The sequence below is a fragment of the Camelus ferus genome, unplaced genomic scaffold (assembly GCF_009834535.1).
Source record: "Camelus ferus isolate YT-003-E unplaced genomic scaffold, BCGSAC_Cfer_1.0 contig313, whole genome shotgun sequence".
Lineage (NCBI taxonomy): Eukaryota > Metazoa > Chordata > Mammalia > Artiodactyla > Camelidae > Camelus > Camelus ferus.
In genome coordinates this window covers 1165470-1178849 of record NW_022588524.1, presented here as the reverse complement: position 1 = coordinate 1178849, position 13380 = coordinate 1165470, and the positions used below count along the sequence as shown (strand labels likewise).

The following is a 13380-nucleotide window of genomic DNA, read 5'->3' as shown; positions in this document are numbered from 1 at the left end:
TGGAAAATGGCACTGTCCCTAGTTCCAACGTTAGGATGGGTCAGGCCTCACTAGATTTTACCCCTTCACTTCAGCGAGGGCTTTGCACGTGTAGGTGGGAGATGTAATGCATGGCTGGGGGCCTCCATCCTGTGCCTTTTCTTATTGAACTGGTATTTCGTTCTGGGAGGGGAGGGAGCTGGTCTCACGTGTCCCAGAGGCATCTCAGGAGCAACTCTGACGCCAAACAGTGGACCAGTGGCAGATGTGGCCTTTCTGGGACAGCGTGCCTGCCACACAGGCCATGAGAGCCACCGCCCGGACGTCCAGGACCCCAGCGGGGGGGGGCGGGGCGGGGAGGGGGCAGGGTTCTGCTCTGTGCTCTGCCAACAACGCTCCTGGCTGCACGGATCCCTCTGCTATGGGAGGGCCCGCTCTGCTGGTGTCCCAGGGACCAGAACCACCTCGACCATTCTGAGCAGAAATGGACCTGGACTTCCCCAGCCGGAAGGCCCTGCCAGCGGCCGAGACCCCCCGAGATCCCCTGAGGCAAAGCACCGAGGGCCCAGGGTGTCCTCAGCCACGTGTGCCACCGAAAATGCCACCTTACGTGGACTTAATTTCCCCTTTTTTAAGATTTGTATATTCAGCGGCACACTGTACTGACTTAACTCCCTGAGCAATCTCTTCATGTTGTCCCAGTTCCTACGATGAACCAAATTAGTAATTCTTAAACAGAGAACACTTGAGTAACTACATTTTTTTTTTTGTACCTAGAATAGCGCCCAGAACCTGGTCCTCCGTAAGCATCTGTCAAGTTGATAGATGCATATTTGGTAATTGATAAAGGAACTGCAGGTCTGGGTGTGCCAGTACGTTCATGCAGCATGCTTACTTTCCTGGCTAAGAAAACAGACCTCAGGCCACGTGAACAAGCTGTTCAGGACCAAGGTCACTGACGGTTCTCTAAGGCCCCTTCAGCGCTCTCTCTGCTGGGACCTGTGTGTTGGAAAAAGTCGAAGTCTTACTTAAGGACAAGCGTTAAAAATAACGACCTACAAAATCTGTTCCCCTAAGACCCCGCCCGTTCACCTGAATTACACAGCTGCTCCACCTGGCTCCCTCGCCAACGCCAGACTTGAGGTCAAAACGCAGAGACCTGGGAAGAAAGTTAAGAGGTCTCCTTTTCTGACCTGCCCTTCAGCTGCAGAACCGGACAGAATCTTCTCTTGAAGTCGGGTCTCTGGAGGTGGGTTTAAATGTCCCTTAGAAACACTGGGCAGTAACGAGGGAGACCAGTAAGTGACACTCAGGATGAGGCAGTGGAAAACAAGCATCAGGGGTGCACGGAAATGCGCTGAAGTCTAGAAGGAGAGGGAAAAGCACGGAGGTCCTTCCCTTTGGACTGGATTTTCCCCATGAAACTAAGGACCAACGTAGGTGGCATATAATCGACAAGATACAAATGTCTCAAGCGTTAAGGAGAATCAGACGAGACGCCACACGAGACAGCTGAGAGACGGCGGTCCTCCGAAGCAGCGAAGGCAGGACCCAGACGCACTGCGCAGGGCAGTCGGGGGCAAGGCTTCCGAAACCTGCATCTTACTGTGCAACCCTCGGCCTCCGACAAGACAGGTGCAGCCCATTCGCATTCTGTTAGCGGAGCCTGGGCAGGTTAAGTCCACAGTCACAGCTGGTAACTGACAGACTTTGGTCCCAAAGTCCGTGCCCTCTGACTGATGCCACCGTATCAACCTGCCGGTGCACAGGCAGACCTGATAAACAGTTTGGAATTGAGACAAGGAAGAAGAATTTCAAAAGAATGGCAGAGAAGTCCATAAATTGGAACAGAATCTCCCAAAGAATACACATCAAAAGAATCATAGTCGGATGGATAACAAAAACATTTAAAAAGCCCTGATACTAAAAAAATTTTTTTAAAAATCACTGTACTCCTATCAACATTTTTAAGCACGTGGTGGGAAAATGTGCGTGTGTATTTCCATAAAGGAAATGTATCTTTCAATGGTATTAAAAACGGGTAACGTTTACACCTGTAAAACAGCGGCTTCTCTGAAACAACACAGTGCAAACACAGCAACCGGGAGGAAAGAATTCCGACCAGGGTTGCCACATTCCATCAAGAGAATATATTCATGATGTGGAGATGGGGAAAAAGTCGAGGCTTCAGGGAACTTTCTACCCAAATGCCTCAGAAACACACTGCACATCACAAAAGGCTGAAGAAAAGGATGCCTCTGTGCGGGGTAACGTGCAAATACACGGCAAGTGACTCCCCGGTGCTTCGCAAGACCCGACTTGAGCGTCCCTTTCCGGCCTGGTGTCCCTGCGGGGAGCCGCTGCCCATTTGCACGACCTAATCCACAGTGAGCAGAGCCACCCAGGTTCTTTCTCGTGGACAAAACCTGGCAGAAAGGAGTTCCGCAGAGGGAAGGGGCCCCGGAGAACTCGCTGTTGAGAAAAAAAACACAGAGGAAATAATAAACCAAGCTGCACATGTAAACCAAAGACTTGCAGCTACCAGGTAACCACTGATAAATCCTAACAGCTACGTTCACTGTGAGGTCCAAGGGGGCGGGAGTGACCTGTAAGAATTAATAATTAACACCAGGGAAGAGATTGCAGAGAACTCCTTGACATCGACACCTGGAAATCCCAGGTCGCTCACACCGACGGGGACAAGGACAGAGCTGGTCGTGAAAATGGCGAGACGCTTTCAGATTTTAAAAGGTGCCACAAAACACTAAGACAGGAAGTTTAACACTCAAATTCTAGTCAAAGACCGTTCCACAGTTCAAACAGAGAAACTGAAAGCTAGAAAAACAAGGCTTTTACAAGAGCCTAAAAATAGAAGGCAGACCAAGAATAAAGATGAAAATTGTCTCAATTCACCGACTCTGTTTTCAATTCCATGTCTTAATAAGTTGCATTTGTTAACACATCAGAACTTGAACGCCACCTCTGCGAGACCAAGGATTTTTGTCCGTGTTGTCCGCGGCACCTGGAACGCCGTCAGGCACCTGACACGTTTTTTTAATGAATACAGAAAACCGCCCGATGTCCGACTGGCAGGTGGACGGAATCCAGGAGCAGCCGACAGGGGGCAGGTCACACAGTCTGTGTGGACGGGAATTCTGCACAGGCAGCACGGCTCCAGGGGATGATTCAGAACACGTGCCAAAAGACTTACAAGTCTTTAAACCAAGAATTTTACTCAAGAAATGAATATATATATATATATATATATATATATATATATATATATATATATATATATATATATTTTAAATCACTAAGGCTTCAACATTCTTTATAATAAACTAAACAATGACCTGGCCTGAATGCCCTGTAACAGAGGGCTGACCAGGTTACAGGCCATCCATACGCTGGAAGCCGAGGCCGTCCTGCAAGGGAGGACGTGGCAGGATTGTGTAAACACGAGGAATGATGCTCATGTAAGTCTAAAGGGAAAGACTGACAAGAGAATGCACGCTACACTCCCACTGCCGTGCGGGGCACGTGGCAGACGGCACTGAGAGGTGAACAGCGTGGTCCTCAGAGCGCTGGGTACCCGTGGTTTTCCTTTTCTTTATATTCGCCTCCATTTTCTAACATTTCTACACAGAACATCTATTGTTTAGAAAACAAAGCAGTCCACTATACAAATCTGAGAACTTTTATTTTTGAAAAAACACCAACACGACAGGCCATGAGGTAGTGTCGAGTGAAATTTTCATTTTAAACATCACTGATGCGCTGGAAAAATGCAGCGTTTCTCCACCTTGCAGCTTCAGCTTTGGCTGGGGCTGCGAGATGTACTGAACAACGTAAACAGTGCTGTCTCGGATGTAAACACACGGAGTGACCTGGTCCTCAGGAGAAACTTTCCTCAACAGGACATGGACACAGATCAGGTACACCTCGCATACAGGTCAAAGCATTTTTTAAGTTTCTCTCCGAGCACACTGTTCACCACGGCACACATCTCAAAAAGACCTCTGGGCAGCTCGACCGAGCAGGTCGGCTCCCAGTACGTGTGACTCACACATCAGGTCGTACCTTACACACCAGGAAGAAAGACCGCACTTCCGATAACACGGGCCAGGTCCCTGAGCTGTGACACCTGACCCACGGTCACTCAGTTAGGTCTGAGGCACAGAGCTCGGGACACACATGGAAAGTCCACTGAATAAACGCCCAGTTTCCTACGCTGACACCTGGGAAGGACTGGCTGCACAGTTCCCGTTCCCGGGGCTCCATTTATTGCCCACAACCAAAAGTTCGGTTCCAGTCCTCGTAAAGCTCCAGATCCTTGGGCGACACGCTCGGCCGCACGGTTCTAAAAGCGTTTTCAAAGTCACTGTAAGCGATCGGCCGAACCTGGTCCGGGGTCACCGTGGCAATGTCAGCGGCCTGCAGGCTGCGAATGGGCCCGAGGGACGCCTCTCGGCACAGCTGGGTCATGTCGGCGCCCGAGAAGCCCTGGGACCGCTGCACGACCCGCTGGACCTCCTCCGCGCTGAGCTGGCACCGCTCCCGGGACATCAGGCTGGTCACGATCTGCTCCCTGGCCGGGGCCTCGGGGAGCGGGATGTACAGCCGCTTCGCCAGCCTCCTCCGCGCGGCCTCGTCGATCTCCTGCGGCCGGTTGGTGGCCCCCACCACCAGGACGCGGTCTTCGGCGGACGTGGCCGCCCCGTCCAGCTGAACGAGAAACTCGGTCTTGATCCTCCGGGAAGACTCGTGCTCGCCGTCGCCCCGCTGGGACAGCAGGGAGTCGATCTCGTCGATAAATATGACCGCGGGCTGCTGGCACCTGGCAACGGCGAACAGCGCCCGCACCATCTTCTCCCCCTCCCCCACCCACTTGGACGTCAAGGAGGACGCGGAGATGCAGAAGAACGTGGCCCCAGACTGACTCGCGATGCACTTGCCGATGAGAGTCTTGCCCGTCCCGGGGGGCCCGAAGAGCAGAATTCCCTTCGGGGGGCCCCGAAGGCCGGTGAAGATGTCTGGCCGCACCATGGGCCACACGACCACCTCCCTGATCGTGGCTTTGGCGAACTCCAGGCCCGCGATGTCGTCCCAGCTCACGGGAGGGCCCTGGTCCATGACCTCGCTCATGATGAGCTCGATCATCTTGGGCTCCAAGTTCTTGAGACGCTCGTCCACGGGATGCGCTGCTTCCGCACGCCCTGCGCCCCGAGGCCGGCCCGGCACCCCGCCGCTCTGCTCGCCCCCGTCCTGCTTAGGTACTGGCGGGACGAACTTCCCAAAGATGCCCCGGGACCGACCGGCGCCCAGGGACTTTTTGACCCCGCCGTGCGAGCAGCCTGGCGCGCGCTGGGCCGCGCGCTGCTGCCTCCGCTGCTCCGCCCACAGCTGTTCTCTCGCAGTTCTAAAGGCAGGCAGGCCGCTCTCCTCTCTCGGGCTGTCATCGTCTGTTTTACTGAAAGCGGTCCTCAGTGCGGGGGCGGAATGTGCATCGGTGGTGCCAGAGCCATAAGGCGCGCTGGTCCCTTCCCGCGGACCTTCACAGGCGAGAGGGAAGCGGGACTGATCCGAGGAGAACACGTTTAGTCCTCCGGCGCCTTTCGGAGAGGAGTCATCTTCCTTTCGGACACTTGCGAATAATGGTTTGGCGTAAGATTTTGCAGTGACCGATTCGCCAAAAGGCACTGAGACCGCAGGACTCATCTTAGGGGTGTCAGTGACCGGCGGTGGCTGGACACTCTGGGGGCCCTTCAGAGAAGCACTGCTCTCGGGGATGTCCTGGGTCCTAGCTGTCCCACGGGCTGAGTCAGTGCGCGGGTCACTGTCCGCAGAACCACCACAAACACCAAACTGAGCCACGTCGGACACGGCGGCCGCTTTGTGGATTACCGCGGACGCATCAGCAGGTGCCAGCTCAGAGTCTCGGAGCCGCCTGCCCGCCTGCATCATCTCCTGCACCTTCTGCATCCTGAACACGTGACTTACCGACAACCCAGACTTCCACTTGTCACTGTCGCTTTGCTGAGATCTCGCTTGAGCTAAAATGTCTTCTGCGTAGTTGTTCAAGCCGGTTTCAGCGTTGTCAGAATCCATAACGCTGGAGTATTTCTCCGCATACTTTTTGAACAGGCGGGCAGCACAGACCGGGGAGAGCTCAGAGGCGGCCCGCGCGTACTGGATGCGCAGTATTTGTGCCCGGTAGGCGTCCGCCTTCTGCCCTGCCGTGCACGTGCCAGACGCAACTGCAAAGTAATTCTTCTGCCACTCGCCCAGGTGTACGGACCTGGAGCAGGGGGCCTGCATCTTAGCGCTCCTGCAGCAGAGGACAAAAATGAAAAAGAGTCCGTGGCAAGAAGGAAACAAAGACACGACGCCCTGAACCTACTTTTAAAATCTCTGCTCATCTGAAGGAAGGCACCCTGGACTTTTCATTTACAAGGTCCATCCGTAAGGAAAGGCCACTTACCGGGGCAAGCACTCAAGATACAAAAGATCAAACACTACACTTAATAATGCTTTGTTTTACTTTTATAATAATTTCCTCCGGGAACAGGGGGAAACATTCGTAAGGTGTAGACGGAAAAAAACTGAAAATCAATCAGCAAAGGAAGGCAATACAGAAGAACAACACGGGGAACAAAGCAAAACAAACCAAGCCCAGCCCGGGCTTTAAGCCTGGTCTCTAAGAAAAACTAAGAACGCTCTCACGCAAGCCTCTTACTGTGGCTGCGCCTTCTGTTTCATCTGTAAAATGGGAAGAAATCACCGTGAGAATCAAGCCAAGTGATGGATTTGAAAATACTTAAAAGCTTCTGCTATCACCTCTACTGCACAAATGTAGAAAGTGAGGCTCAGAGAGGTCAGAGACTTACCTGAGGTCACACAGCCAGCTGGCAATGGAGCCAGAACTCGCACACGGGTGGTTTCACGCCAGGCAGCGTGCACGTCACAAAATGCACCTGGCAGCTGGCGGATCACAAGTGCAAACTAGTATCACACGCTGAGTATTTTTAAGGAAAAAAAAAAAAAGAGTTAATGGCAGAAGATAAGGACCTGGAGGTAGCTGAACTCTGTAGGGAGTACAGTTATTAGTAACCAGCATGAAGCTCTGGGTGTCTTCTTGTTTTCTGGAGGTAAAATAAACTCATGGATATTTCTTCCAAAAAAAAAAAAATTTTTAAGGATTTGCAAATGAGCACTGAAAACACGACACCTCAGAACCTCTAATAATTACCCGATTTCGCGCAAAGCATCAGAAAACCAAGCTGTCACGATGAATGAAATTTGAGAACAAGTCTGCGAGTGAAGTGCTTCTAATGTAAGATGTCTTCTCTCGCGTTATTTTGTAAGCCTCCTTACAGTAACTTAAAAGTACTTTAACAGAACTACAGATGGACGTGTCATGTTGCGGGCCACGCAGGATGTACGTGCCAATCCTCTGACACGTCCTAGGAGTACCACAGTAACGTAAGTACCAAGAACTCACGCATTTTAAAATTTGCCTTCCAAATTACCTGCAAATAAAGCTGAACAACCAGCAGGTTCTTTTGGTGCAGGAGCCACAGGTTAAAACAGCTTTGTTTCTCCCAGAATTCTCTACAAAGAACCGGCCCCGTGGTAAGAAGGCGTTCATCAATCTTTGTAACATTTTTTAAAAAGTAAATAAATAAACTCGAGACCCAGCGAAATTCTAACCTGCTTAAAGATATGAAGTCAACTAGAGCGAACGCCTCCTGACACAGGCTTCATCCGTCTTGCCACTATTTTAACTCCCTTTACCCTCTTTTTATGCAATACTGGAAACGAGACACTGAGAGAGGGGTGACCTGGAAGCCACTTATCGCCAAGTTTCACACTAGTGTGAACGTCTTCCTCTCCACGGCTTCATCCCATTTTACCATCTGTAATTCTGAGATTCGGCCCCCAGGTACCCTCCTCTTCCCCTCCCACTCTCACCCTCATCTTCCACCCTCCCCTCCCAAGTCTCCCTTCTTCCTTCCAACCCAACCATTCAACCAACATACACAGACGCGGACAGCCGGACAACCGCAGGGCCGGCACTGACCAGTGAGTGACACCGCCGCGGCCCTTGACACGACCTCCCCACGTCCCTTTCGTCTCTATGGCGTATCCGAGAGCTAAAGGTCACGGCTACCCAGCACTGACGGGTGGTGGCCTTCTGAGCTTTCCCCCTGCGTACTGCAAGAACGTGACATTCGTACAAAAAGCCCCAGCTCCCCCCAGGAGGGGTGTCCCCGTCACGTGTACGTGCTCCCCGCATGCGGAACAGGTGCCCCCGGGGATGCGAGCCACCAAGACGCGGCAGGGCCGCGGGTCGCATTCGCCGGTTCCCGGACACACCCGCCCGGGTCCGGCCTCCCCCGGCGTCCTCCCCCGGGTCCCCTCGCCGGGAGGCTCCCCGTGTCCCCCGCCCCCGGAATCCCTTCCCCGTGTCCCCACCCCCGGCGTCCTTCCCCGGGTCCCCGCGCCGGGTGGCTCCCTGTGTCCCCGGCCCCCGGCGACCTCCCCCGGGTCCCCGCGCCGGGTGGCTCCGTGTCCCCGGTCCCCGGCGACCTCCCCCCGGTCCCCTCGCCGGGAGGCTCCCCGTGTCCCCCGCCCCCGGCGACCTCCCCCGGGTCCCCGCGCCGGGTGGCTCCCTGTGTCCCCCGCCCCTGGAGACCCTTCCCCCTGTCCCGGCCCCCGGCGACCTCCCCCGGGTCCCCGCGCCGCGTGGCTCCCAGTGTCCGGCCCCCGAGCCCCCGCCCTCCGCGGCGGTGCCGCCCCCGCCGCCCCCGAGGGGCTGAGGGAAGGAGAGGCCGCCCGCCCGGACGCCCCCGCCGCTCAGGCCGGCCTCCGCACGGCGGGGGCACCGCGGGGACACACCCCGGCCCCTCCGCGCCCCCAGCCCCCGCCTCCGGCCCTCCACCCCGCCCGCTCTCCCTCCCCTCTGACCTGCTGCTTCTGAAAAGCGCGGGGCCCCTAGTGCGCCTGCGCGCCGGGACGGGCTCGGGCCCGCGCCGTGCGTGCGCGCGCGCGCGAGAGAGCGTGAGGCGGGGCGTGCGTGCGCGCCAGGGGCGGGGCTGGGGGCGGGAGCACCGCCCAGGCCACACCCCGCGGGCCCGCGCTCCTTGGGGAAGGTCGCTCACGAACACGCGGCTTAAGGCGGACTCAGGCACTGGAATTCCTGCGCTGCCCGAATGCTGAGTCCGGCCGCTCAGACGCGCCCTGGCCCGCGTGCACACCCCTGTCCCCGCATGCACGCCCCTGGGCCCGCGTGCACAGACTTGGCCCTGGTGCACACCCCTGTCCCTGCATGCACGCCCCTGGCCCGCACGCACACCCCTGGCCCCGCATTGCATACACCTGGCCCGCAAATACATCCCTGGGCCCGCGTGCACAGACTTGGCCCTGGTGCACACCCATGTCCCCGCATCCACACTCGTGGCCCGCGTGCACACCCCTGTCCCCGCATGCACACCCCTGGGCCCGCAGGCACGCCCCTGGCCCGCATGCACGCCCCTCTGCCCGTCCTGCGCTGTCTAGGGCCGAGTCCGGGAGGACCTGGGGCTTGGTCTGGGGCAGGGCTTCGGAGGACAGAACTATTCTTGGAGGGGTGTAGCAGATTGCGTTTTCAGACCAAGTAACCGAGTAGCCACTGACAGCCACCATGAGGCAGGCTGATGTCACCGCTGGTGTGGAGGTGGGCAGCTCCAGGTCTGGTGGCCCGACCCCAGGATGTCAGGAAGGACCCCCTCTCCATCTTCTCATTCTGCATTGCATCTCCTCCCCAGGCTGTCGCCTCCTTGTCCCAATGCGAACCCCACAATCCAAGGAACCAGCCTCACAGAACCCTATTCAAAGCAAGCACAGGGGCCAAACTAGGGAAAAACCTTTCCCTCTCAATACTTCCCTCTCGGAAAAAGGAAGAAGCAATTTCTCAGAAAGCCTCGGGAGCCTTCCTCTTAACTCTCCTTGGCTTCCTGGGTCCTGTGGTTACCTCTTCCTGAGACAGTGAGTGTCTGGCACAGGGGATGGAAAAATGACTGTCCAGCCGCATCTAACAGCACGTGCCATTGAAACACAGACCCAAAGAAATGTGGGGCAAAACATTTTTAAAGACGTTTCTTTTAAGATTAAAAAGATAATAATAAAAACGATTGTTTGAACAACACATTTTAAAATAGACAAGAGTTACAATGAAGACGAGAAGTCACAATCCATCTCTTGTCTTAGATAGTAATAAAAGACTTTTTAATTCTAATTGTTCATAATTTACTGACAAATTTACTAATTATTATAATTACCCAAAATATGCCATATAGCATAAAGATAAAATAAAATGAAAAGGAAAACCGTTATCTCAAGGCCAACTCCTTTTTTCCTTGCAGACTTAGAAATCACCATATAAATAGTATTTAGGTAATTAACAATTTTTGGTGATTTTCATCGCCAGAATTTTAGCGAGAGCATTTTGGAGAATTCACATAAACCGCTGTCTCAGCCGCCTGAGAGTATTGTTCAAATACTGAATTACATTTATGGTTGCCAGTGTTAAGATTTTCCTAACAGGTCACACCAGTGTTGCCCCTTCACTTTTGTGCCTTGAATATAAAAGCATTTAGTGCTTGCGTTATGCAGATCTTTTAAACTTTCCGTCTCAGACCACAGGCTGAGTTTTTTCTTCCCCTGGGTAGAATTTTTTGAACCTGCGAGAGAAGAGGTTTTGCACCTCCAGCACACAGAATGCGGGTGCTTGGTGCGAGGGATTCTGGGAGCTGGCTGCTCATTTCCATATTCATGAATATTATCAACGTGGTCTCGGACACACGTCGGTGATGTCATCTGTTTTTCAGCACAGGGAGAACGCGGCTCTAAATAATGTGCACCGCTGTCTGCCAGGAGAGTTAATTTTAAAAGAGGTGTGTAGGTCCAGGGAGGTGGATGGGGCTGAGGAGATGCGGAGACAGACAGGTTTTTCTGGGTGCGACTCCTGAGTGTGCCTGGATCCTGACGGATCCCAAGCCTTTCAGCTCCTTAACTCAGGGTTACGGAAGCAGGCAGAATGAGGATCGGGGGTCTGGGGGATGAATTCCTGCCTCTGTCAGAGAAGTAAGAGGTGTCTGGACCCAGAGTGAGTGAAGTGCACAATTCCAGTAAAAGATTCATTCAGAAGAGCTATGAAAAGGCCCCCTGGTTTCCCATCACACACAGAGCTGGTGGGTGGGGAGGGGGCCCCCTCCCCTGAAATGGGGCGGGCAGAGCAGGAAGGAACCTGCTTGGTTTCCTCCAGAACCTCCGTACCAACCTGAGTCAGCACTCCTGGGGCCTCCAGCTTGATCCCGTGTGTTGTGGGTTGAATTGCACATCCCCACAAAGGGTACGTCCGTGTCCTCCCCTCCGGCGTCACTGCATGTCACCTGATTGGAAAATCGATTACCTTTACAGAGGTAATCGAGTTGAAGTGGTTCAAATGAGGTCATCCTGGATTGAGATGGACCCTAACCCAACATGACTGACGTTTTTACAAAGAAGAGAGACATAGAGATGACCATGTGAAGACAGAGGCGGAGACAGGAGTTATATGGCCACAAGCCAGGAACCATCTGGGGCCACCAGAAAGTGCAATAGGCAGCGAGGGGTCTTCCCTGGGGGCTTTGGAGCCAGCGTGGCCCTGCTGAGGCCTTCATTTCAGGGTCCTGGCCTCCAGAACCATGAGAGAGTACACTTCTGTGTTTCTAAGCGGCCCTAGGAAACGAACACACCATAGTTGCAATGGGCGGGGTTGGGGTCAGCTTTCCGGAGCTCAAATCCCAGCTCTGCCCCTCATGAGCTCCCTCTGAGGGTCCTTGGGGGCGGCGAGGGCGTTCTGGCCCCCAGTGAGCTCTGCCCAAGTGCACGGCATGGGGGTGATGCCCAGGGGTGACCCCTTGGCTCAACCCGCGCTGCCAAGATTAGAGCTCAGCACTGAAAAGTAAGTCTTGCTGTGGGTGGTGTTTCTAGTAATGTTGAGGTGGGAAGCCCCACGGAAAAGACCCCCAGGCAGGGCCACTACTTTCCTGCCAGCGCCATCCAGTTCCTTGGCCTGCCAGCTTTTTGTCTCTATAAAACAGCTTGCTTCTAGGAAAGCAGAACTTACCCCTAAGATTCTATTGGTTCCTTCAGCTCACTCCTGATTGGTCCATTTGTAACACCTCACGTCCATAGAGCTCACTCCTGATTGGTCCATTTCTATCCCTCCTGATTGGTCCATTTCTAAAAAGCTCATTCCTGATTGGTCAACTTTATTATATCTTATTTGCATATGATGTTGCAAAGTGTAAACTGGCAGCCTATAAAAGCCTGTGTAAACCTGCAGACGGGGTCCAGAGCTTGGGGTGTTAACTCCTCTGGGCCCGTTGGCACAACAAATCTGAGTTTTCCAACCCGCCCAGCGCTGCTTGGTCTCTCGCCCGGATCCAGGTTGCTGTCACACTGAGCTGTCACACACTTGGCTACAACAAGTAGCCAAATGCTCTTCTTCTCCTGGACGGTTGGAATCGCAGATACAGACCAGCGCTTAATGTTCCCCGCGTTTTCAGTCCCGTGGAGTTGTTTCCTTTGCCGTTTCTCATCCGGTGATTCTCCTGTCCCTGGTGAACACCCACCACACTGGAGAACTTACCAGGAGAATGTGTTTTATCCTCTTTGCTGATGGGCTGGCCTCTAAGTTCTACTTTCTGCTGGAAAAAAAAAAATCTGTCTCCCTCTGTGTCACCTCTTCTTGGGAAGCACAAAGACTCTTCAAGTTAGATGAGTAAAATTTGAAGACAACTTACCAGGTAGGTCCACTGGGCATCCTTCTGGTTTTAACCTTCACCGTGTGATTTGCTTCCTCGCTGACCATACATGGAGATACCACCATCTCTTATCAATGCTGGGGTCTGGGTTGGACGCCAACGTTCTGGACATTTATGGACTTGTGGGGTCTCCTGTAAGCGAGCCCACTCTGCTCATTTTTTCCTCTCTTTTTCTTTTGCTGACCATCCATGTTACATCTCTGCTGTGTGGAATCACACTCTGGTTTCTCCGGAATGGTACTTGCGGATTTATCCAGTTCACGCAAGCAACTGATTCTCATGGTGGTTTCTTATTAATTTTTTCTAGTGCTTATTACAAGTATAGGTGATGGCAGGTGGCCTAGGAATTACCAAAGAAATAGACTTTTGATAGTGGTAAATAATAATAACAATAATAATAATAAAGCAAAAAAATTTTCTGATATTTGATATTTGGGGATTTACCTGATTCAGGAAATCAATAAAATAATCCTGAGATCAAAAAGCCACAAGGCAATCTCCATTCCTTTCGTCAAGCACAGGCGCTCTGAATATTCATTTCTAATTTGCC

The 13380-nt window shown here is 53.4% G+C and overlaps 1 protein-coding gene and 1 long non-coding RNA gene across 9 annotated transcripts; both read right to left on the bottom strand.

Moving 5' to 3' along the window:
* Positions 1–3655: 3655 nt before the first annotated feature.
* FIGNL1 (fidgetin like 1) lies at positions 3656–9026 on the bottom strand. Of its 8 annotated transcripts, none has more exons than XM_032476250.1 (4): positions 8019–8424; positions 7509–7590; positions 6867–6994; positions 3656–6307 (listed from the first exon to the last, which is right to left on the bottom strand). In XM_032476250.1, exon 4 carries the CDS (start codon positions 6295–6297, stop codon positions 4261–4263), a length of 2037 nt encoding a protein of 678 aa, XP_032332141.1. In that variant the 5' UTR covers positions 6298–6307; positions 6867–6994; positions 7509–7590; positions 8019–8424; the 3' UTR covers positions 3656–4260. The 8 variants fall into 8 exon arrangements, with proteins under 8 accessions (XP_032332141.1, XP_032332137.1, XP_032332138.1 ...); XM_032476246.1 differs by having other exon boundaries at positions 8060–8424; XM_032476247.1 differs by lacking the exon at positions 8019–8424 and adding an exon at positions 7690–7972.
* Positions 9027–12309: 3283 nt separating this feature from the next.
* LOC116662545 lies at positions 12310–13380 on the bottom strand. Its single transcript, XR_004318515.1, has 3 exons — positions 13275–13380; positions 12810–13170; positions 12310–12713 (listed from the first exon to the last, which is right to left on the bottom strand). It is a non-coding gene; the product is annotated as an uncharacterized LOC116662545 (long non-coding RNA).

Bases quoted from the DNA above. Each gene is read 5' to 3' on its own strand.
- FIGNL1 (XM_032476251.1), bottom strand. From the start codon at position 6,297: ATGCAGGCCCCCTGCTCCAGGTCCGTACACCTGGGCGAGTGGCAGAAG.